Source organism: Lepisosteus platostomus, chromosome 4, assembly GCF_059453375.1.
Source record: "Lepisosteus platostomus isolate fLepPlt1 chromosome 4, fLepPlt1.hap1, whole genome shotgun sequence".
Taxonomy (NCBI): domain Eukaryota; kingdom Metazoa; phylum Chordata; class Actinopteri; order Semionotiformes; family Lepisosteidae; genus Lepisosteus; species Lepisosteus platostomus.
Genome location: NC_142614.1, coordinates 71838831 through 71864053, shown reverse-complemented (window position 1 = coordinate 71864053; position 25223 = coordinate 71838831). Strand labels below are relative to the sequence as shown.

Genomic DNA, 25223 nt, shown 5'->3' with positions numbered 1-25223 from the left:
GCGTGATTGGGAGTGCGGCTTGAGCAAACGCATGGAATGGAAGGGGATTCTCAGCCTACTATATTTAAGGCTATTCTTCTGAGATAATATTGTACTGTTCACATGAACTGGAGGTCCAAACCAAAAGAGGCAGTGATCATCGATATTCCACAGCCCTGTAGATCTCGGAGGGCATTTGAAAAATGACCAAAGGCCGTCGACCCGAGAAACAGACAAATATCTGAAAACACTTGCAAAAGGACGCATGACAAAAACGTGTCACTGTAACCACAACTCAGCTTGGCCAAGGCCTGTAAGATCTCATTCATCATCAGCAGAGGGGAAAAACAGTAGAGTAAGTTTGGGATGAATGTTACTAATGCCTTAGTCTTGCATAATCCATGCCAATGCTGTAATGAGAACAAGTGATTTCACGAATGAGGTCAGGAAAAGACAGCTGAGATAATCAGCATCTTCTCACTGCTTCACTGCTAAGGAACAGACACGCCAGCTTATGTCAAGAAGCAGCTGGATGAGATCTTGAGCTTCTTGCACCAAAATGAGCTCAAATGGCTGAATGGCTTCTCTTGTGTCTAATCATTCTCATTTTCGCAAATTTTTATGACGCATCCAAATTTTGGCGACTGGGACCTTCAGAATACCAAAATAGTGGCTTCATGGTCTGGATCTATTCTGAAAGCACGACGCAGTCACATCAGAGCTAGTAACACAGTGGTGCTGGAGCGCTCCGTGTATGGATAAATTTACTCGGGCACAAACGGGAATGATGAAAATAACGGATGGTGTCCAAGAACGGTAGCACGTTTCTAATTGTCTCCAAAAATGTGAAACAGCCAGAACCACCAGTGGGAAACTGTATTGGTCGTAATTCCAGCAGAGATTTACAGGAACCCGCTGCTGAGAGAAAGTTAAGACCAGATGTCTGCCTCCTGATAAAAGCATTTTAATCAAACAAGCTCTGTAGCTGTCCGTTCTGCTAACCCATCAAGACTAAGCAGATTGATCAGTATTACAGAACTGAGAAGGAGCTCAGTTAAATCCTCTTACCTGTGGGGTAGAGTACCCTTTAAAATTCATAAGATTATCTACCAGCTTCCACCCAACCCATGTCTGTGATTCCACACCTTGACTTTCTAAAGCCCTCCAGACCTGAACTACTATCAAAGAAAATACACCGCTACTGAAAATACAGTCAGATGCAGTCACTTTGAAATTTAAAGCTGCATTTGACCAGGTTGACTGATACTGTAGTGTACATTACTGAAGGCAACAGCTGAATTGGCTAATGTATAGTAACAGACAGCCATAAGATATTACAGGAAAACATATCCTAAAGAAGTGCTGCCAGTTGCTACCTACTGTTCTTCTCATGCAGAGCTGCTGTCAAAGCGTCAAAGTTGTGATTTTCACAGGAGATGGACTGACCTACTATTGGGGATGTTTTATCCTTTAACGAAGCATCTATACTGTACATGACAGTGTTTTTTTAATACACCTGCAATTAAACATTTGCAGGGATTTTCAATGGCCAGTAGGTTATTAACACAAAAATGGAATTTGGCACTTCCAACTCAAATTGAAGTTTCTGTTACCGTGAAATTTAAGTTTGGGTTACCGTTATAAATCGGAATGTGACACAGTGAACAAACAGTCCTTTATTCACCATCATACAGTATATATTTCATCACCCTCCTGTTATTAACTCTTTAACTGTCACTCATCAGAAAACAATTTAAACAGAACAAAATAACTGACTTCTTTAGCTGACACTTCACTAAGCAGTTCATATTCATTTTCATATTGACTGAACCAAGATAATTGCACGCCATGAGGAACATGTCTTAACAGCCCAGTTGAACAGACAAAGGGCTGCATTATGAGGCTCCTCCATGAAATAGTTATTAGGAAACAGTGACTCTGTAACGCTGAGAAGATTGTCCCAATAAATGCTAAACTGGAATTATCCTATAAAAACATTTCTTTGATAAAACTATACCATACATTTAAAAACAGGATAGGAGATAGCAGCTCTGGTGGACGTTTCGGAAATTAAACAGTAAAAGAAAAGAAATAAGTGCTTCTGCCCAATCTGGACAAAGATGTAAAGCTCTCCAATTATCATATTTTGTGGAAGCATCCAATTGAGGCAGTGTGGCCTCAATAAAAGCCCTAATTATTGGCAGTGTTGTGGCAGACCTCTCTCTGATGTGGTTTGGAGTTACAATAAGAAAACATCTGCTGGCCACAGGTGGCTTTGCAGAAATGATTTGTCTTTTTGTGGGCTTCCTCTTGTCACACTGAGACAGGATGGCTGCTTGAGCACAGCCTGCTCTCCCTCTTCCAGCCCACTTCTCTCCTGCGTCTCTGGGCACTTCTGAGCCCTTGCTAATTTGCTGCTCAAGCTGTGGCGAACCAGAGGGCAGGTGTTTTCATTTCTGCTGAGGGATCCACCTGGGGAGAGGAGTTCAGACGAAGACAGGCAAAGGGATGTTTACTCAAGCAAACAAGTCTTCTGAAGCTATCTGTTTCCAATCTGTGCACGTGGGATATCATTTCCAAAACATTATCTCAATTTGCAATATTTAAATAAATAATCACAGGATGTGACACAACACTTCCTGCCCCTCCCTCTTCTTTCTTGAGGAAAAAAAATATTTATTTATGTATGTTCACAGAGGAGTTAAATTTAAGGCAGACTTAATAAATTCTAGCAACAGTTACTCTGTGACTTCTATACTAGAATAGAGTACATGCTAGAGATAGCATGTCTCTTAGAAACAGCATCTTTGTTGAAGTGTATTTAATCTATGGTTTGATTCATGATAATTTCATGTTTAACCTGTGGTAACCCCTTATTGCTGGGGTACCCAAATTGTGACCCTTCCTTTCTATTCGGAAATCATTACTATAAACATCAGCACCTTAATAAGTTAGCTGTAAATCAGAAGGTTGCCCTGCTTTGAGAAATTCAGTACTTTGGAAAAGCTATAATAATTGTCATGCAATGCACACCAAGGCATTATGGGTAGGTCGCACTAAATGTAAGCAGTGAGATCTTACACCACTTTTTAAATCTTGGACTGGCAGTGAACCAGGCTGTAAATTTACAAACCACATTTCCACTTGCTGAAATGAACAAGCACCACCAAGACAAAAACAAGACAATCATTCACAGAGAAGCAGAAATGACATACAGGGCAAATTTCTTGAAATGTGGAGCTATCACTTCGGATCAAGTTAGTGGGTCAGATTACCTGAAGTAGAGATTTCAAAAAAAGATGAGGGTGAGCAATGACGCTGAGGTGTTTTATAATGGTAAGATTGTCAGAAATTATGCGTGAAACCCCTGGAGACCTGCATGAGTCTGTGCAGACTCATCTGAGAGCCGTGCTCAGCAGCTCTCACACAGGTGACAGAGCTAAACCTTTGAGGTCTCTGTTGCTCTTTCCCTTTGCTTTAATTTCCGTAGACCGTTTGCCTCTCGAGAGCCTGCATGCTGTTATGTTTTGTCTAACTGGCAGCCCAAACAGAGGTCCCGTGTGCTTCCTGGTTGTCCCCTGTAGTTAAAGAACAGAGGAGGCTGGGATTGAACTGGACAGCTCCTTACAGCTGTACCATGCCTGGAAGGTAACCCTTGACCCGGAAAGACCTTGTCCTTTTTAATCCTAGATGTTGCATTTACTCAGAAATTCTAAAGGAGCAATTCAGAAAACGCACATTGGCAACAACAAATCACCACATTTAGGAGTGCATGTATTTGAAATGCCCATTTCATCACATCCTGTGAGGTATTTTTAATGCTGTTACTTGTAATGTATATAAAAACAAAGGTATTCAGAGTAGAGTGAGCTGCAGTGTATGGACAAATAAGTGAAAAGGAGTTTTCAATCATTTAAACCCTAGATACATCATACAAACCACCCTTTTACTTAATAACTTTTACATACCTCATATCAAATCCATCCAGGGTTTAGTTTGGATTCATTAATCTGGTAAAGTAAATTCTAGAGCAATACTAGTGTTCTCAATATGAGTATTTCTTAAAATGAAGCAATTTTACTGCAGCATTAGAGAAGGAATTAGTTACACATGGATATCTTAAAAGGAAACAGAAATCAAATTCTAAGGGTATTAGAGGTGTAGTGTTAGCTGGGGCATAAAAAGCCTATTTTTAATCCTGGTGTATTAGAGACTGTAATATACTAAAAGACAAAATGCAGCAACACAGTTGGTCCATGATGCAGATCTTACGTTTATTGTGGATGTGGAATTATTCTATTAAAAGTTTGTACGGTGTTTTAACAAAGCTGTGATGGTCTTGAGCGTTTAAAAATAACATTCATTGGATGAGACAGATTTTTTTCCCCTTAAACCTGAGACAGGTTCTGAAGCATAATACGCTTTACCTTGGAAAAAGGCTGGCACATCTTCTCCTCTTTGTGTGAAATGCCGTCTCCCCAGAAACACTGCAGGAAAGCTCATTAAACGGACAAAATGTTTAAGAAAAACCAACCTCTTAAAAAAAAAAAACTTCAGGTTGAATAATACCACAGTCAACTGTCATCTGACATAACATGGTTTCATTATGGAATGAAGCCCTCAGGTTGGAAGGGATGTCTTAGCTTGAATACACACCATTACAAAACGTAACAATTTGCAGAACTGTAATTTGTTTTTCACCCGCAGGATTGCTGTTGACTTCAGTTTTGGCAAGTGCGATTCAAACCGGACATGAAGCCATCGGCCTTACGCAGCCAAAGCCTTTTCGTCAAGTGTTCAAAATGACAACATGTACAAAATGTTGTAGACACTGCCAAGAACTGTAGTATGTTCCTCTCTTTCGTTGTCTCACTCACGTTAACAAGATGACACAGCCGTAACCAAACATTGTTGTATACTGTAACCCCCCTCAAGGCATCACAGAACTAGAACAGTCAATATCGATCTTTGACAAAACTGTTGGTACTGCAGCTTGTTCTATTTTTTTTATAACAATGAACAGCATACAAAGTCAGCAAATCATTTCTAACTTGAGACTGTATACTAAAACCCAAAACATTTTGAAAAAGCGTCAACACGCACTGTATTGCACTTCTGTAGATATGCAGTTAGCGATTGTTTAAAGTTTAAAGTTCTCAGGGGTGCCCTCTATCGATCGGCTATTACAGGTTTATTACATATCTAACAGGGGAAAAGTGTGAAACCGGTCCAGTTATGGTCAATAACTCGACCAATGAGGGAATTTAGAGTTTGGGTAGAATGATACAACCACCCACCACTGACTGGCATCATGATCCCTTGGATCAAAGTTTCCTGACTTAAATGGTGGGGTGTTCATTCTTCCCTGGCCTGTGTACTGTATGTTGAGGATCCAGTACTCTACTGAACCCCATTGGAGCCACTGAAGAACATAAGACAAGAGGAGGACATTTGGACCATGTAACCTGTTGTCAATGAGTAGCTCGTTGATCAAAGGATCTCATCCAGCTATTTCTCGAAAGCGGCCAGCGGTTCAACTTCACCATGATGGCTGGGTAGCTTGTTCAGATACCGCTCTTTATCCAAAGAAAGGCCTCCCTTCATGTTGTGATGTGCTTGGCAAGGAGGAAGCACAGGAGGTGGGAATTAACCCTTTAAGAGCACAGTGGGGGTGCCCCTACAGCAAGAAAGGCAGTTACAGGTATGATGATTTTTTTTGTTTGTGGTGCAGGGGCTCTAGGTCCAAGTCCAAGCACTGCACACAACCCAAACGTGCTGAGAGAGGAATCATTCCAGAGAAAAGGTGGCAGATACATTACTGGGTTTAACATCCTACACTGACTTGCTGAAGAAAACAAGCCTTTTCAGTCTTTAACAGACAGGATTACAAGGGGACCTGAGCCAAGCATTTAAAACCCTCTAAGGCAATGACAAAGACAAAGCAGTGCACTTCTTCAGAACAGAACAGCTGTACAAACCCAAACTAGAGGACAGTATTAGTTATGAAAAATACTCGTTAATGCATGTAAACGGCGAATCCTCTACACAAAGTGTTGTGGGAGTGTCGCATAAAGTCATGGTGCCAAAGCCAGGTCCCAAGTTCTTTCAAGAAATGGCTGGATCCTTGGATCAATTAGCTACTGTGACCTAAGTGGGCTAAATGACCCAAATGTCCTCATGTTGTTGGGAAACCTCCTCACTTTCTCAACAGGTCAGAGGTTTTAAAGTAGTTTTAAATAGTATAAAGGTTTACAGTACAGCTGTAGTTCTTACTGATAGGAAGAGGAGCACAAGTCCTGTTATCAGGGCCATACCGCCATCCAGTGGCAAAAATGTGCAGATGTAGTCACGACAGGCCTCTGGACCTGCAACTAGCAGGTTTTTTTATTTCAAATCCCAGGCAGGCCACTTGCTGTTGGGCAGCTGAAAACTATACACGCTGTATCTATGGGCACGCTCCAGGTGATTGATGTAAACGAGAATTAAAAAAAAACTGAATGGCCAGCAAAAACTGTGTTTTCAGCCATGAAACATTGCAGAGAAAGGAGCTGAGCACCAACACAGAAGAAACTTCCCGCTTAGGAAAAAGCAGTACATTCTACATTCTTTATAACAGTAAGAAGAGGATGCAAACCTCGCTTACATGCTCGCCTACAAGACAGTGGTAGCTGCCTAGATTGTCTAGGGTTTTTGAACATGGATCACATTGTAACAGACTGATCTTTTCTGACCCATATTGTGTAAATAGCAATACCTCATTCTCCGGCAACCTTAGGCTATAATACCCTAATTAAAAGAAAGACAGCAGGACACGTTCAGCTTTATTGAAAAATTACCCTCTTGCCACCAAACTAAGCAAGAAACCCTTCTGTGAGTAGTGTCATTAACGGATTAACGGACTAACCAGAAGCACTTTTGCAATTGGGTACACTGAGAGGTCATGCACACCTCATAAAGTGGAAAAAAAAGTGAAAAGTTATTACAACATTATCATCAGGCTTGGGATTTAAAGATCTGTTCGGCGCTCCAGAGGCTGACGAATACTGTATGTACTCACGACATTTCCTAAAACAAAACTGCTGTTTAGGTGAGGCCTAGCTTGAACTCGTGCCTGCTGTTTCACGTTGTAAAAAAGTGATTTCCCAGTGCCGAAAGGAAATATCCATCCACACAGGAGGTAGTTTTATGTATGTCAGATCAGATGAAATTGTTACAAACATCATGAGATACACTGGATTTACCAAAAAAAAAAAAAAAGATGAGGCTTAAATCTTTAGCACAGGATTAAGTGCAATCATTGCATGGAAAAATTAGTTATTTAAAGGGGAACTGCAATGCTATTTTTCTATTTCAGGGTTGATGAGTGCATTTCAAACCACAATACAACTAAAATGTAGACAGTAACTTGTAAAACCTCCAATTTACAGCACAAAATAGACTCAATTTCCTGGATTCAGAACAAGGCAACAAAACTCGTAGTGATGTGATGAGGCCTTATTACATTGTAAACAAGCAGACTTATGAACACATTACTTTTAAATGTAACAGAAATATTGCTTTCAATTTCAAGATGGCTTTGCCAAAAAATACTTCCTACTTATTCACTCTGCATGCAGATAAGGTTGGAACATACCTGTGGTGAAATGCCTGCTGCACAACGCTCGTAAATCACATTAGTCATTATGGTGACTAGTGAGCAGGAAGGGCCTCATCGCATCACTATTTGTAAGAACATGAATAGAAGTTTGCGACAACATGGCGACCTACAGTACTTTCACCAAGTTCGGGCTTTTGTGCTTAATTCAAAATTTGTAAATTTGATATTCAATAACCGGTCTGAGAAATTGGTATTTTGTTGTCTGGCATAAAGTCAATCACATTTTCATTTCCTATTTTATTTGCCATTAAATATATAATATACAATATGAGAAGGATACAGCATTTCAAGCCTTAATTGATTGGCTAATATGAACAGTTTTAAACACCAAAAGGTGTAAGGTGAGGTGCACAGGGAGAACACACAAACGTCATCCCTTCCGAGAAGTAAACTCATGTAAACCAAAACTCATGAGGCAGCAGTGCTAACAGATTTTGCCATTCCCCCAAACCTGCTCGCATTACGGAAGACAATAAATCACACTAGTTGGCATAGGTGCAGGTTTACAGAGTGTCTGTAAATAAGAGAGTAACTGGTTTGGGGACAGAACTGTTAATGTGACCCATAAACCCGAATTGAGTGCAGAACTGGGTACAGGATGAAAAATTTTGCCAACCAGGAAAGTGATATTTGAGAGGATGGAAACTGTAGGGACTATTGCAGACAACATCACTGGCTTGACCAGCATCAGGTGGACAGGCCGCCTGGGCCAGGACAATTCTCAGAACTCAAATCCTGTCAAAATTCAATGGGGAACATGGGATACACCATTTATTCATACACAGTAACCCTCATCATAGCTTCGATGGAAGACAATCCTACAAGAAGCACAGAAGGGAATTGGGCTGTAAATGTTTCCGAACCTTGTGAAAGGAAAGGCAACACGTAGTTCAAGCTGTTCTCGCTGCGCCCAGAAGAAGGCTCCACGCCAGAAACATTGCGTTCTCTTTCTTCTCTTTTCAGCATGGAATAAACCTTTACCTGTTCCTTTGCGGCCTACGCATCCTGACGCAGCTCCCCACCTGAACTACTTCATAATCAAGGTGCTGGCTCCCTCTGCTGGTGATCTGAGGATTACTACACACATTCATAAACTTGAACGCAAAACCTTCACGCCCTATTGAATGCATGCTACATTAGACACCAAGAAACAGTTACTAAAAAACAGGTACTGCTTGTACAAAGCACTTTCTACTGCATGTTTACCTTATTCGCTCACTCAGAATAGGGTCAATACCCATTGAAAGTACATCTGCCAATGCAGTGCCCATCCATAATAACAGAGACAAAACCACACAATTATAGGTCATTACGTTTTATTTCTTATTAAATGGTTATTAAAAAGATCATGTGAAGTAGAAGATTATCTGCAAGGTAGCAGGATCCTTGAGAATGGTCAACATCGATTTATAAAAGGCTTGTTTAGCAAAACTGGCTAGAATTCTTCGAGCAAACAGCCACAGTAAGGGACGTACCCAGAACATACAGTATGATCTGACATTTTTAGACTTTCAGAAGGGTTTTGATTATTCAAAATACTCAAAGGAACGAATGGCGAAAGAGGGACCAAAGAAAACAGACAGAAACTACAGGGTAGTAAATTTAGAACTGAGATCAGGACAAGATGCCCAGCCATGCTGTTGGAGGCGTTTGTAAGCATTCTTAAAACCAAACCTGTTAAACTCCCCTCATCCCTTCTGTAGAGAACAGTCTATTTCCCTAATAAAATCTGTCTTGTATGACACTATTTGAGCCAGCTCAAGTAACGTACTGTGGAATTTCACTCAGTTCTGTACTGTATGTCACCATGAGAAAGTTCTACACTTCGTTTAGAATTAAAGAAAGAATACACAATTCTGATTTTTTTTAAATTTTTTGGTTAACTTTTATTTTTCTTGAGTTTGTGGAACATTCTCATACAGTCTTGCCACCCAATTAAAACAATTCTTGAAAACTAAAACACTCAGCTACGAGCCTCAAATTGTTAAGATTCGTAAAAATATATTTTTGTTGCAGCACTACAGACGGTACGGATAAGGGTTCTGTGGCCCCACTCACTGGAACTGCCTGGTGGGCTGGTTTTGCCATTTTGGCTTATGAACTCCACCAGGTTCATTCAAAACTAATAGCTACTCAAAAATCATTGTGCTTTTTCACCCCTTTGTCCCAGCATTAACTGATGAAGAATAAAGGAATCGCAAAGCCTCAGGAACCTTCGATGTCCAGGACAGGGCCCGTTTAACAGCAGCACATCACTGTGCTCTGCCATTCAAGGCCCATTTAACTGGAAATAAGTCTGAGTGCCCTTGCCACCCTTCCTCAGACACAAAGCAAATCTCAAGCTTGTGTTTGTGTTAAACAGCACACCTCTGCGCCAGCTGATCAGCTGCAGCCCTTGAGAGCTGGTGTATTTACAGAGTGTGCTTCTGTACCTGTGGTGCACAAAGAGGGGGGGGGGGGATTTTAAAACTGGAATTTTACGCAACTGGTCCTCTCTGCATCGACACTAAACAACGCTGGGGCAGCTGCACATCCAGAGATACTGAAACAACAATCGTTTTCATCTGGAAGCTCTACTGCACCTGTTTAATTTAATAGCTTCATTGTGCCAGCTCTTTGTCAGCTTTCTCTAGTGGTTTGTGTGACATACAATTCAATAGCTATCCCCTGCGGTCAATGATGACTGTCTTGCATGAACTGGTAGGACTGATACAGGATCCACACACACTGTGACAAGTTAAGCAGGTGTCGTTGCAGGAGGCACCTGGCTGTGAACCGCACAATCTAGACTATCTCTTCCTCTCGCTTTACTCCCTTGTTCTGATATCTTTAGGTCTCGAACTGCTGTCCTCTTTCCCATATATTCATCCTCCATCTGGTTTAGGCAATACCTGGAATCTCCCAGGACTTGATACTGAGTTTGCTTTTATAGGGGCGATGTAACACCCCTGTCTGACTCCTGTCCAGACTTTAAAGGGCTCTGCAATGAATCTATTAGCGAGAATTACTGCATGCTTATTAATATGACGCGGACGTAAGATGCCGATTAATTTTGGAGAACGTGAGTACAGTATTTCAGCAGGATCTTCAAGAGTGCCTCGCAATTCACAGAATCAAAGGCCTTTGTCACGTCATTCACATGAGATCACTCCTAAACTGATCTGACTCGAAGCCTTCTGGTCTGGGATCAAGAGGCTGTGGAGTAAAGTACAGTACTTCCTGTTTTTAAAAGGTCACTCCCAGGGGGCAGGGAATGAAGAAATAACTCACTGGCGTTAGCTATACACGATCTTTTTACTCTTAGCCAGATTGCTTAGATTACGTCAGAGTTCGACATTTTGGAAACAACATAATAAAGAGATGCGCAGATAGAGACCTCCAATTACTGTAATCCTTATAGTCTCTAATAACTACAGTATGTATCTGTGGAAGGATACTGGTCTCTATTTGTACTGTCAATCAGTTCGCCTGGATCTTTACTGTTACGGTTTTGCACAGTATTGACCTCTAGCCATTGCATGTTCAAGTTTCTCTGAATAGAATACAATTCTCAGTTATAAAATACTCCAGTGATAAAGAAAAGATACAAATTTGTTCTGATACAACTTTATCAATCACATTGTTTACGAAATGTTTACAATAGGCAGGGGAAAAAAAGGTTCAAAATATGTTTTCTGATGTCTGCAGAACATTTTAAAAGAAGTGACGGGTTTCTGTTCAGAGACCCAAAGACAGTAGTGGATCTAGAAGTTACCACTTGCCCTAAAAAACAGCATCTAGAACACAGACCGTTTATTTGAGCTGCAAACGTATAACTAAAATGTCCTGAAACTTTCAGTTCCTGTTCTTCCTGCTGAACCTGAAATAAAACGGAATATGAGCTTTGCAAACCCTTTGAGACAAACTTCCCAAGGTTCTGCTAGCCCCACAAGATATATCAAAAAGCACAGGACCTTAAGAAAATCAAGAGATGTCTTTTTATCATTATGTTCAGGTGGAGAGCTGCGTCAGCATGCGCAGGCTGCAAAGGAACAAGTAATAGGTTTATTCCATGCTGAAAAGAGAAGAAGGAAAACAGAACGTTTCGGCCATAGAGCCTTCTTCAGGTGTGATCAATAATTATAATTATATATTATTATTATTATTATTATTATTATAATTATATAATACACTAGTAAGGAGTGTATAGGTTTTTACAAATTTAGTCATAACATTACATTAAAGATATTGCTGTTCCGGAATTAGTCTAGAGAACAGCAACGGGATTTTTTCCAGGGCAGAAGGGAATTATCTTCTAGTATTCAAAACCTCAAAGACAATCCTTCAAGAAATGTCTGGGTGAGATCCTTTGATCAATTAGCTATTAATTACCAAACGGGCTAGCCTCTCGTTTTAATCATGTTTATATTCCTATGAAATATCTGCCTGTGCAAGGGGAGGGTAGTGCGGATGAAGTTAAAAATCCATCTGCAAGAAGAAGCAGTACGGTAGTCGAATCACCATTTCCCCAATCAACAGGGCAAACTGTAATGTTCCACCTCCGCCACTAGATGTCAGAGTTGCTTTGCAGATGTCAATTTTATTACACGCCGAGCCGCACGGTACATCCGTTTTATTTTGTATATTGCAGACGCAAGATGATTTTAATTTTATTTGAGAAGATAAACGACGGGAAAGCTAAAAACCGTCACATGTTAAAAAGTACTCCAAATTCAAAATTACAAGCATGTCCATCCATCCATTTTCTACACTCTTTATTCAATTCCGGGGTCACGGTGGAGCCCTCACCCAGCAAGCAACGGGCGCAAGGCAGGACACACCCTGGACAGAACGCCAGTCCGCTGCAGGATTATAAGCATGTGTTTATAGTGATTATTTTTACATTTGGGGGTAGAAGGCTACTCCATTGCTTTACTGGAATTCTCAACAGGGTAGTTTTAAATTCAATCGGTCATAAATCCTTGCAGCAGTGGTCACCGGAGTGAAACGCCAGTTGAATAGGGTCACCTTTTCTCCCAAAACCCATCTGCGAATCTGCACCCAGCGCCCCGCTTTTCTTTTACAGAAAAACTCCTACTGGAGCCCTGCTGTAGCTGACATTCACATCTCAGTTAATTGCGCAGATCTGTCCTTTTACAGTATTCTCCCATATGTGCCAGAACAGGACAGGAAAACCCAAAAGGCAGAAACAGGCGATGCCCAAGCCAATCGTCTTGCAGGGAGTAGCCCGGTCCCCCTGCTGGGCCTTGGGGTCCCATTGATAACCCACACACCTTTGTCTTCTGCCTGCTGCGTCCCAGGAAAATGAAAGCATTCTCAGAAGTCATTTTGCTTTGATCACACTTTTTATGCGTTCATTCAGGAACAGGGGTCTCTTTCCGCGCTGCTGGGGAGCCCCAAACCGGCAGGTCTTCACAGACCACCCGTTTCTACAGGCTTGGAACAAATCGATCACCGTTCACATGAAGTTAATTGACCATTAAAATAAGTAATGCAGGGATCATGTGGGACTAAACCGAGTGTCCTTCATCCCTTGAAGACCAGAGAGCTCTTAATTGATCAGTATTTTACAGGGGTTCAGCCATCTGCACTGGGGCTCTCCGGGTGATTAGAGCACAGAATACCACAGAAACAGACATTGAATTACAGCTTCCAACTGTCTGACTTTAATCATTCTTCTCGTAGTATTATTATCCTCCTATAAAAAAAAAACACATTCATATTGAAATGCATCAGTTTTATCCTTTCACTGTTAGACCTACTTTGTTTTTTTGCTCTTTCGGTTGACCGCCGTGAAATAAAACTGAGGATCAGCACTCCCAGCACCCCCAGCACCCTGCCTGATCCCGAGAACAGGCTAGTGTTCAGATAGTGGAAAGATAAGTCTGTGGAAAAATCGAACAACATTGCATTACAGATGTTGTGATCAGCCCTGGTGTTTTTCCTTTTCCAGTGGAATGGAACAGGCACATCTGAGCGCCGATTACCTACAGGAGGACTAATTACGTCGCAAGCCTGGGGGGTCCTTGTCCAGAAGGAAGACGGCTCAAGACGAACAGCAAGGCTCAACTTGTGTCACAAGAGTCGAGGCTGGAGAGGCTCTTCCCGAGCCGTGTTTTTCTCCTCCGGCACTAGGGGGAGGCACGCCCTCGTGTGTGAGGTTGGCACCCACACTCCCCCGATCTGTTCAGTCACGTCCGCCACAACGGTGCTGTGATCTCCTCCGATTTCACTTCCAGATGTAGGCAATCAGAAGAGCTCGCCCCTTCTCGCCACTGAGGGTTGCTGTGTGGCACGGGAGCATTCCGCTTCCCAGGCCGCTGTCAGCTGATGGATGAGAGAAGGAATTTTTACGAATGGTTAGGCACCAACACCAGGGCCCCCATCCTCCACTGGAGGGGACGAGCTCGGAAACGGGCCGGGACTTTCTTTGAGTCTTCTGTTAGAGCACCGAACGGTCCGCGTTTCTCTTCACTTCAGCTCAGACCCCACGCAGTTGGTTGCCTTCCAGCACAGACCGCCGGCTTCACCTCCTCTACGGCCACCTAACAACTCGAGTCGCACCACTACGTCAACGATGGCAGGGGTGTGAAAAAAAAAATGAAACGTTATGTATACTGTGCCACCCTAATAACTGCAGCTATTAAGAGGTCCCAGGGGGATGAGGCCAGGAACTGGCAGAGCAGACCAGTGGCTCCTCTGGCTGCTACAAAGACAGCAGTGTTGCCTTGGGTCCGGTTAGGACAGCATTCCTCAGAAACAGACCTGGTGGTAGAGATGCCTGTGGGTCTTGGGGCAAGACTAAAGAGGAGACTGTACTTCCCTTATTATAAAGAGGTTGCAAGGTTGGCAGCAGGAGGCCAGGAGCGTTATAACCGTGCACGCCTTAGGCGGAGATTCGTTTCTTCCACCTCCGGGACGCACGAGCCCGCGCCAGTCTCTGAGAAGTTGCACGCCTGCTGGAAAGTTACCGGGCTGTAAAGAGCTCTCTGGAGGAGCCCCGGCTCACCGCAGGGCGCAGGCGCGGGCGCATCAGTCTGGGGCAGCAGGGCTCGGCGACGCCGCGGTGGCGTAGCTCAGCGGCAGGGAAAGACCCACCACAGGCCCCACCACGCTCAGCCAGGCTGCGATGTAATTCAGGCTCCTGCAGGGAGGAAGAAGCACATAAACGGAGTTGCGTTTTAACTGCTGTTTATATACAGTATATAAGTGCTGCTCACCAGCATTTGATCCGAGAAGCTTGTCTTATCAATATAAGATCTAATATAAAACCCAGGGTCGGAGAGACTAGGATAGGCTCCCTTATGATGCTGTTTGCAGGTCGGTTCCACAGCTACAGTAGCTCCTTGTTCATCAAGCTTTCTCTTAAGGAGAGAAGGTTTAATACCTTACATGGTTACATCTCCAGAGTCTTAGAAATGAATTAGGGCAATTCAAGAAAATGGAGAAACGCTGAGATGACAATTTTGAAAACCAAAAGAGGATCTTGTGCATAAGACTCAAGAAGCTGCTTGTTCAGGTAAGGGAACAGCACAAAGACACAAACCAACCTGTTTTCTCCTTTAGCTGCAGTTACTATAGGACTCATAAACTCCTGCGTCCTACAGGGATGGAGAGCAAAGAAAGGCTGCCCAAGGAGAGGATGCTCCTACAAACAGACAAGACAACAGTTTGTAACGACAAATCGGTACATTTTCTGTAAAACAACTTGCATACAATGAAGCAAACAAGCACTGTAGGCCTTTCGTTTTACACACAGAAAAGCTGCAATCCTTTTTATTCCCAAGACAAAAACTCAGAATCACCCTAGAAACAAGTTTAAAAAAAGCTACCCTCTTGAATGGTCCTCTGCACATGTACTGTAGTTTTCCCTCTTTATATCACCCTTTCAATAAAGCCAACCTTTCTCACTGCCAATTTCAATGCCCATCCAAGACGTGGTGTTTATATACTTATGTATTATACTATTCACATCTGTAAGGTAGAGATCATTTGTGCGCTCAGTTCTCGTGAATCAAAACAATTTAAGGAAACTATATTCTAGGAGGAAAAAGAACAATTACACCATTATCATCAACACGCTCCTTTCTTCCCCGAAAAATAATTTAACAGGTACATGGGGGAATCGGGACACTTCAGCATATTAAAGGACACTGCCCAATAATGTCAGAACATTATTTACAACATGCCAACGCCCTCAGCATGCAACCAAAGCTAAGCCGAACTTTCAAACACAGACTGGCCAGCTCAACCCCACTGGACCTGAGTCTTCCCTGAGCTTGAAACATCAAGCTGGAGGAAGTAGGCAAACAAACTATCAAGCAGAGGAGCCCAGGGATGATGAAACGGTACTATAGCTTGCAGCGACTGCAAGCAAGGCACCCAAGACAACCACACGAATGGCTCTGTTCCTTACCAGAGAGGAGTCTGGGTAATACAGTTCTTGAACTCAAAAACAAGATCTGCCTTTGTAATAGAATTCGATGAAATGACTGAAAAGATCAGATCATTTACTTGGCTGATATTTTAGACCTAGACCCAATGTGGAGGGTGGCACAAAGTAATCATCCAAAGGAACGGCCAATGCCAGGCGCTAGCTGTTGCGATTGTCTCAGCTGGGGCCTGGTTCTGCGTGTGTGCACTGTCACCTTCAGAGAAAGAAGGACATGATCTTGGGTAGGTGGCTCCAGTGACATGTAATTAACACCCGATACATTCAATCACTCTTCGGCATTTAGGGGCTTATTTCGCTTGTTAAGCCAATACTAAACTTTGTACTAGAAAATAATCATCATCAAGAATGACAACGGCTTTTCATAAACTCAGAGAGAATGCCACCTGAGCAGGACTTCTCTTATACTTACATTGCAAACATCAGTACAGCCCCACATATATTGCTGGGTCAGCAACACATCCATTTACATTCACACATTTCAACCTACCATACAGTACATGTATTGGATTTCTTCAATGAATTAATAAAACAATTGTTAAAATAAGCAGCCAATAAGCCTCTTGCACGTACTCCACCCTATCCATGTCTAGGTCACATTGGCCAGACAGTTGGTTGCTGTTTTCCTAAATTTTCCAGAATGAACATCGAAACACAAACCAGAGGGCACAAGTGAAAATGACTATACGGGGAAGTGCAGCTAAAACTGAGAACAGGAGACACTGAACGCAAAGGATTATGGGAATCTAGAATGCATTGCCCGGCTGTGTTGCCAAAGCTGATCCCATGGCACCTCTCAAGAAAGTGCTGGATGAGATCTTCAGATCAATCAACTACTGTCAGATGGGCTAGATGAGCCGATGGCCTCTCGTACTTCAAATCCTGGTCAGGATTGCAGCGGCTCCAAACCCCACACTGCCTGCGGACACTGGACACCACGTCATAACGGCTGACAGCAGTCACAGACCTTATATCGACCCTGCCCATCTTCTCTAAACATCTCTCTTTGCACCATTCAGAAGCCAGTCTCAAATAAACGCCACCATCTGCTGCTCGAACGCAGATGCGAATTCTAGTTCACGAAAATCTCTTCAATTAACACGGAGCCACAACAAAACTGTCAGCACCAATATGGGATTTTCATCATAAACAACAGTCCAACGGTTGTTCTGTGCTTTAGCGCTGTAGCAAAGTACTGTGCCCAGCTTTAAAGACGTTCAGCAGGACATTAGTGTGTAACAGCATTCATTCCACACCGAAATTCCAAGTGTTGTTTTCAACAGCATGCAATTCACAAGTGTTTACCCCAAACCATTTTTTAATGATATGCCACTGTAACAGTACACAGAAAGACAAATTGACGCATTCTTGATTTTAGAACAAGCTGGAAGGCTCAGTGTACTTATTTTATTTTGATTTTACAACAGGTATTTATTTTTTACAGAACAGACTTATTCAGTGCCATCAATAAGTATACTGAGCCTTCCCAGCTTGTTTACAGGCACAGTATTTTAAACACTGACGTGACTTTTCCCCACAGGTGTGTCTTTACGAGCTTTATAAAGGACTGGTATGTAAACAGCAACCAGATCTCTTTGCATTTTTGACCAGTCTTTGGCACGTACAGATATAAAAGTTGAATACAGAATTACATAAAAGGGGTTTGCAAATACTATGAAAATAATTCGCTCCCTTTTGTCCCTCTTTTTAAGCTGAAATTGCCAATAGGTTTATTTTTATTTTCTACCTCGGGTCTGGAAACCGCTGTTAATTAACCGCTTGATGTTTTAACCTTTCGGACCAGTGCGGGAGAAATGACCAGCAAGAATCGCGCACAAATCGGGCTCTGAGGGATCCGTCTGTTCATCTGTTAATTGTCCTGCGAGTCTCAACTGCAGGAGTGGAGTGATTCGTTATCGATAAAACTCCCAGCTCACAAACTGTTCAAGAAGTCATAAATTAGGTTCTTTCTTTTGCGGAAAGCTAGCGATAAACTGGGTCAGCGTTTCACGACCGATGTGCCTTCAGACATGAAAGGGTCTGCCACGGAGTCGCGCATGAGACAAATAAAAAATGAGTAACAAATGAAAACGTTTACGTGTCCGTTGTGTGCTGCGGAAACGGCGTTCGGTGTGTAGACAGACAGAGGTCACGCTCTGAGTCCGTGGGGGAGCGGTGTGTGGTTTCCAAGTCAGACGGACACAAAGAACAAGAAGAGAGAAGGCCCGAGAGCTGCCGAGCAGGGGCCCCGTGTGTCACTGCCACCAGCTCCTGCCTGCATGAGGAGACTGCGCACTTCGAGGCAAATTCGAGTCAAACACTGAAGTAAGTTTTGCTTGTTTAATGTTTTTTTCTTGTATAAAACCGAGAACAGGAGGCACTTGTTTGCCTGAAGGACTGTGGGAGTATGGAACAAGCTGCCCAGCCATGTTGTTGGAGCTTCAACATTCATAACCAGCTGACTGAGATCCTTGGATCAATTACCTACTAACTACTAAATGGGCCAGATGGGCTGAAAGGCCTCCTCTTGTTTCTAACCTTTCTTATGTTTTTATATTAATTAATAGTAATGTGTTTGGATGATGATGTGATGGGTTATGTGTGAGGAGGAGGTGGAAAAGCTTGAAAACTAACCTGGGCTCACTTGACCGTGGCAGCTTTGAGCTAACTAAGAGATGATGCTCTCTAGAAAAGTAAGAGCAGGATCATAACAAAGACCGGGCTCAAAGAGGTGAAGTCTGGGCTACTGGGCTCAAACTACGATCCACAAACCCGGCCTTATCAGTAGAACCTGTCAGAAACCCAGCGCTTTTCCTCAAAACAAGTACGATTACCTCACTCCCCTTTCCAAAAACCTGCACAAATGGGTAGATAAAACTCCAGAACAGAGCGGTCGGGGAGTCTTTTTTCCTTCTTTCAGAGAGCAATAAAGTAGTTAACTTAGGAGTTCATTAACATGATTTGAACTCAGACACTAGTGGCTCGGACCTCAATCCAAGGTTTTGAGGTCTAGACTACTAACGTGCCCCCTGAGTAAAGGCTGATTTTAAGGAAAGAAAACAAATTCATGTTTCCCCACGGGAGCACAGCGGAATTTAGCAATTCCACTTCGGTGACTTGCTCTCACAGTGTCAACTTCTACTTGACAAAAAAGTTAGTTTCATAATCCAAACGGTTTAGGATCCTGATGTAGAGCCAGTAATTTGCTGCCTAAAGTGTTCTGGCTCTCTGCCTCTGCGCTGTGGGTTCAAGATGTTCTCACAAGAGTTTGACCAAAATTATAATCATCTGAGATCTTTCAGATGCCAGTATGCAGTATACTAAGATTACTTCATCTGAGGTTCCTGGTGAGAGACAGCAAACCACTAAATATCCCTGAACAGCCACTTCGTTTAAAAATGGATATGAGTGACTTAAGGAATACCTCATGCTGCAGTGCGCTCATCTTTTGGGATGAAGATGTCCACGTTTGGTTGCTCTCCCCACTTCTCCGTTTTTAATGGTTTTTGAATTCACTATACCCATTTCAAAAATAGTACGTAGTCATAACTTGAAAACCGCACATTTCGAAAAGCAAAGAAAGCTGGTTTCAAGGTTCAAAAACAACACTTGAAAATTGCCGTTATGAATACACACATACTGTACAGTACCACGCTAAGAACACAGAGACAATCCACAGGCTCAGGCAGGAGCCTCAGCGACATTAGGTTGGAAATCGCAAAATGAACAAAACGCGCAGAGGGTGAAGGTGGTTTCAGAAGCACTTGTTACAGAGAGGTAATATAATAATCCCTTACAGTAAAAAGAAATGTATTATATTTACAGAACATTTGCTGACTTGATTTCACATTCACACACATGGAAACAATGACACCCCTCCTTTCTGGCACCGAAATGTGCAGAACCTGCACAATGTCAAAGTGTGCCACCACTTCTCTATGGCATCTTAAGTTGAAAGCCATTAAAGGAGCATTCCTCTTCCTAAATCTCTGCCACCCTGCAGAAGAAAAAGGGTGTAAAGACTGCCTGGCTCCTAGCAGACCCCAGCTGATCCGAGCATTTCCAGCGCCGACGCCCTGCACAAAGGCAGTGGGGAACCGTGTGGATTTCAGAGCTCATCAGCACACGGTTGTTTGCCTTATCCTGAACTCCAGTCGGGGATCACAGCAGCTGACCCGCTAAAGGATCCCCCGCTTAATATTCTTTCTTCAAATCCTAAACCTTTTCGGTTAAAAACATGCAGCTTGAAACCTCACTTAAATCCAGAAGCTTAATTTCTATTTATCTGTAAGCTAAATAACTCCTATCATCACGCTGGCAGTTTTTCTTTTGGTGAGGGGGGAGGGGGGCATTTCTCAAATGATTTCTCAAGTGTAGGAATGTAGGTGGCTTCAGTAACGCCCTGCAAAATCACTGGACGATTCCCAGCTTATTTTAAGGTGGCCGTGGGTTTTATTTCTATTCGTGGCAAGTCTGTGTGGACGAGCTGTGAGTTTTGATGACTCCAGCGCTGAGCAGCACCACGCTTTACCCTTGTCACTGTATACCAACACCAAGTTGCCTCCCCAGGCTCCGAATGTAAATTACAAGGGTTTCATGTTGAAACTGAAATTATACCCTTGAGCACAATATAGAGGTAGAAAATCAATATCTATTAGGGTGCATTTACAGTGCACGGGGGTCCTGAAATGGCTCAGGCACTACTGTGCCCTGAGAGATAGCATTCCCTCTGAAGATTTCAGTATTATCATTCTGCGCTGCTTGCAGAAGGAGGGTGCAAGTGGAAGCTGGCTGAGTCAGAGCCACATTTCTGCTGCCGATGGCCCCAGTGAGTCAGTAGCTCATGGGAGCTCCTCTGGCTTGGCGCGGCTGGATAGATCTAAAATAACACCAGCGTTACACAGGCGCCTGCGTCTCCGCTGGTCCGGGTGAGTCACGGCGCGTGCGTCAAAGCTCAACAGCCCTCAGCCCTTTCTGGAGAGGCGCGGATTCATTCACAAAACGAAGCATCTTCTCGGGGCACGTTGGCAGGCACTGCAGTGTGGGTCTGCCCCCGCTGTGAGGAATGCAGGCTCACGAAGGCGAAGAGGCACGAGTGGGGTCCTTAGCCTCGCTCGGCGTGGCCGGGCGATAATTAACGCAAACGATTCACGGACTCCCGAACGCAAGGCCGGCAAGCCCGCGGGCGTCATTTCACCAGGGCTTCAGACATGCAGCCTGAAGCCAAATGTCTCACTTCGCAGCCCACAAGCCTTGGGAGATTTTCTGCTGGGAAAACAACGTGCAGCTTTTCAGGTTAACCAGATGGACGTTTCCTGTGACAGACAAATAATATTAAAATGCATAACATGGGCTATTTCTAATTTGACAAATAGGCATTCCAGTGCTGATTAGAAAACAATTACTTTTTGTCATAATTAAGCACCGCTGGCAGATGGAGTAAGACACTAATTTAACTTTGCCACCTTTGTATCTTAAGAAAACATGTGGAAGGAATTCATTGCAAAGTTCATGCACAGACGATAACGAATCAAAATGAAGCTGCAGAGTGTTATGCAAATACGTTTAAGGTGCAGTTTCTGTATTTCATATAGCTGGGGAATTGTTACCGTCGCCGTGCAAATGTAAAGAATTGGACTGCTTCTTTGAGAAGCTCAAAATTGCATTTGTTTTCTGCATTTCCTATTAAACACCCCAGTGCTCTCATTGTTAATCACCTTTGATCCTCTATCACAATAGAAGCAGTCAATTGAAATGCAAATGCTCCCCAGGAATACATATCTGCATTCACGTCACTGAGCAGATCAATAGGGGACTGATCCTCGAGAGGTCTCACTGCTGAAGGCGTCAGGATTAACCCCTGCTGAAGCCCTTTAAGTGTTTAAAGGGGTTTGATTAACTTATCACTGCTGAAAAATATGGTAACAAATGTTTCGTGCCCCCCTCTCAAAGGAAAGCAAGACATATTCCTTACAGATTCGGGACTCTTTTCAGACGGTTTGCCTCGAGACCTTCCATTCGAAGGCAGAAGCGAGGCAGTACAAAGAATCCCCAAAACAGCTTCCAGGAGCTTTTATTAGCAAAGGGGGGCATCGTCTTTCTCCCCGAAGCGCCCTCTTGATGATCTCGGAGCACGCAACAGACAAAAACACCACTTTTGGATCTGTACCCAAAAAAAAAAAGGTCTCGGACAGAAACGGGAACAGGATTTGTTTTTTCCCCCACCCCCGAGAAGACTCGGCCTGTGAACGGTTACTAACTTCCTCGGCATGTCGGCGTCGCCAGCGCCCGCCCCCGCCAGGTGTTGCAAACTGATGTCATAGTGAGCCAGGAGGAAGTGCCCACTGAGACCTGCGGAATTTCACTCCGCAGCTGTGCAACGCCGCCGATTTACAGTATATAAAAAGCGAGCCCCCCCCCCGGGCACACATGACAAGGTTTAATGTTTAATGTTTCTTTATTAGCCCTATACAATTTCTTGCATTAGGAATTCATCTTTTCGCATACCCCAGCTTTTCTCCATGGAGACACAGACGCACAGACAGGAAGAGAAGCTTGGGGTCAGAGCGCAGGGTCAGCCATTGTACAGCGCCCCTGGAGCAGTTAGCGCCCCTTGCTCAGGGGCCCAACGGAGTAGGACTCCTCTGCCAGCTGTGGGATTTGAACCGGCAACCTTCCAGTCACAGGCACAGATCCTGAGCCACAGAGCCACTGCTCCGCCCTAGTGGGATGGTGGCTGGGGGGGGCTTAGAGACCCCGCGGGACAGGGAGCCTCCCGAGGCCTTGCTGGAACGTGGCTTGAGAGCACCTCCGAAAACACGCCCGCCGCCCCCCGCCCCAAAACCCAGACACAGAACCAGGGAGACGGGGACCCTGGTGCGGCCATAAACTCAACTCGACTTGTTTTCGTAAACGCCCCGCGGGGTTTCAGAGCCAGGGAACCCGCTGTTCTGGTTGTTGTTGGTTTTTTTTACGATTTCTTTCTGAAAACGAAGCGACAGCTCGGACGGCACGTTGGGTTCGCGTGCTCGCCTCTGGAGGCACGGGGAGAGGGTTACCTGCTGTGTTATGGTGTCCCAGGGGCCCTGCAGTAGGCGCTCTCGGTAGTGCTCGTGAACACCAGCCCAGATCTCCTCCAGGCCCAGCGGCCGTCCCTCTGTTACAGGCACACAATTCAAAGTCACAAAACACTGCTATATCCAATCACTGCCACTAACATAATAATAATAATAATAATAATAATAATAATAATAATAATAATAATTGCTTACACTTATATAGCGCTTTTCTGGACACTCCACTCAAAGCGCTTTACAGGTAATGAGGATCCCCTCCACCACCACCAATGTGCAGCATCCACCTGGATGATGCGACGGCAGCCATAGTGCGCCAGAACGCTCACCACACATCAGATATCAGTGGGGAGGAGAGCAGAGTAATGTAGCCAATTCATAGAGGGGGAGTATTAGGAGGCCATGATTGGTAAGGGCCAATTGGAAATTTGGCCAGGACACCGGGGTTACACCCCTACTCTTTTCGAGAAGCGCCCTGGGATTTTTTTTAATGACCACAGAGAGTCAGGACCTCGGTTTTACGTCTCATCCGAAGGACGGCGCCTGTTTACAGTATAGTGTCCCCATCACTATACTGGGGCATTAGGACCCACATGGACCACAGGGTGAGCGCCCCCTGCTGGCCCCACTAACACCTCTTCCAGCAGCAACCTTAGTTTTTCCCAGGAGGTCTCCCATCCAGGTACTGACCAGGCTCACACCTGCTTAGCTTCAGTGGGTTGCCAGTTGTGAGTTGCAGGGTGATATGGCTAGTAAGACTTCTAGTATCACTGCCACTGCTACAGCCACGGCCACTACGATAAGATAAGATAAGATCACTTTATTGGCCATATACCATTTCTTGTTTTATGAATTTGTCTTTTTCGCATACCCCAGCTTGCTCTCCATGAGACACACAGACAGGGAGAGAAGCTTGGGGTCAGAGCGCAGGGTCAGCCATTTATACGGCGCCCCTGGAGCAGCTGGGGTGAAGGGCCTTGCTCAGGGGCCCAACGGAGTAGGATTCCTCTGCCAGCCACGGGATATGAACCAGCAACCTTCCAGCTACAGGTGCAGATCCTGAGCCACAGAGCCACCGCTCCGCCCTATAGACTATTGACTACTGACTACTGATACCGTTACGTACCGCTACTACTGTAGTAACTACTACTGGCAATTAATACAGCTCCTTGAACTTCTACTACTACTGTTGGCAATTAACTCATAATTCTGCACCTCACACACTACTGCAAGTAGTGCTGAAAAGTCATAATACCACTACTCGCATGACAATTAATACTATTACTGACAATCCATTGCTGCAACTCCAAAAATGACTACCGTATCTTAATAAGAGCTGTAGCAAAAGAAATTAGTCACAGAATTCAAGGACCATTTTAATGAATCTAAAGTATTTTGAACAGATCTTTCCTACTTCCTTTGATTGAGAAAAAAGTCAGTCAAAAAAGGAAAACAAAACAGTTGTATGGTCTGCACAGGATATGTATTGTTTAGTTGAATCCCAGTTTAGGCATTTCTTTACAGAAGGTGTTAATAACCTTCTAAGATTATTAATGACTTCTGGGGCCCTGGATTCAAGTCCTGGGGTGCTATCTGCTTGGCATTTGTCTGATCTCCCCGTGTTCGCATGGGTTTCCTGCGCAAGGACATACAAAAAGCTAGAAACAATGCTAACAAAATGACTTGACCTTTTATGCACACGTTCTGTCATTTGAGCATACCCCTGTAAAACATTACATGTGATTATGACATCCTGTGCAGCAGTTAACAAACCTTCTGTCCCTTGCGGAGTGGTGGCTCTGTGGCTCAGGATCTGCCCCTGTGGCTGGAAGGTTCAAATCCCGCGGCCGGCAGAGGAATCCTACTACGTTGGGCCCCTGAGCAAGGCCCTTAATCCCAGCTGCTCCAGGGGTGCTGTATAAATGGCTGACCCTGCGCTCTGACCCCCAGCTTCTCTCCCTGTCTGTGTGTCTGTGAGTCTCACTGAGAGCAAGCTGGGGTATGTGAAAAGACAAATTGCTAATGCAAGAAATTGTATATGGCCAATAAAGTGATCTATCTG

At 43.9% G+C, this 25223-nt stretch overlaps 1 protein-coding gene across 3 annotated transcripts in view; it reads right to left on the bottom strand.

The window, feature by feature from the left end:
- atg10 (ATG10 autophagy related 10 homolog (S. cerevisiae)) overlaps positions 1 to 25223 on the bottom strand; it is an 89999-nt gene that overhangs the window by 13535 nt on the left and 51241 nt on the right. For 2 of the 3 annotated variants that reach the window (XM_088630627.1, XM_088630629.1), the window contains one exon: positions 23147 to 23244. In XM_088630627.1, coding sequence (XP_088486753.1) covers positions 23147 to 23244 — 98 coding nt within the window. Of the gene's footprint in view, positions 1 to 7858; positions 14781 to 15186; positions 15285 to 23146; positions 23245 to 25223 lie in introns of those variants that run through there. The other variant, XM_088630628.1, reaches the window with a different exon arrangement.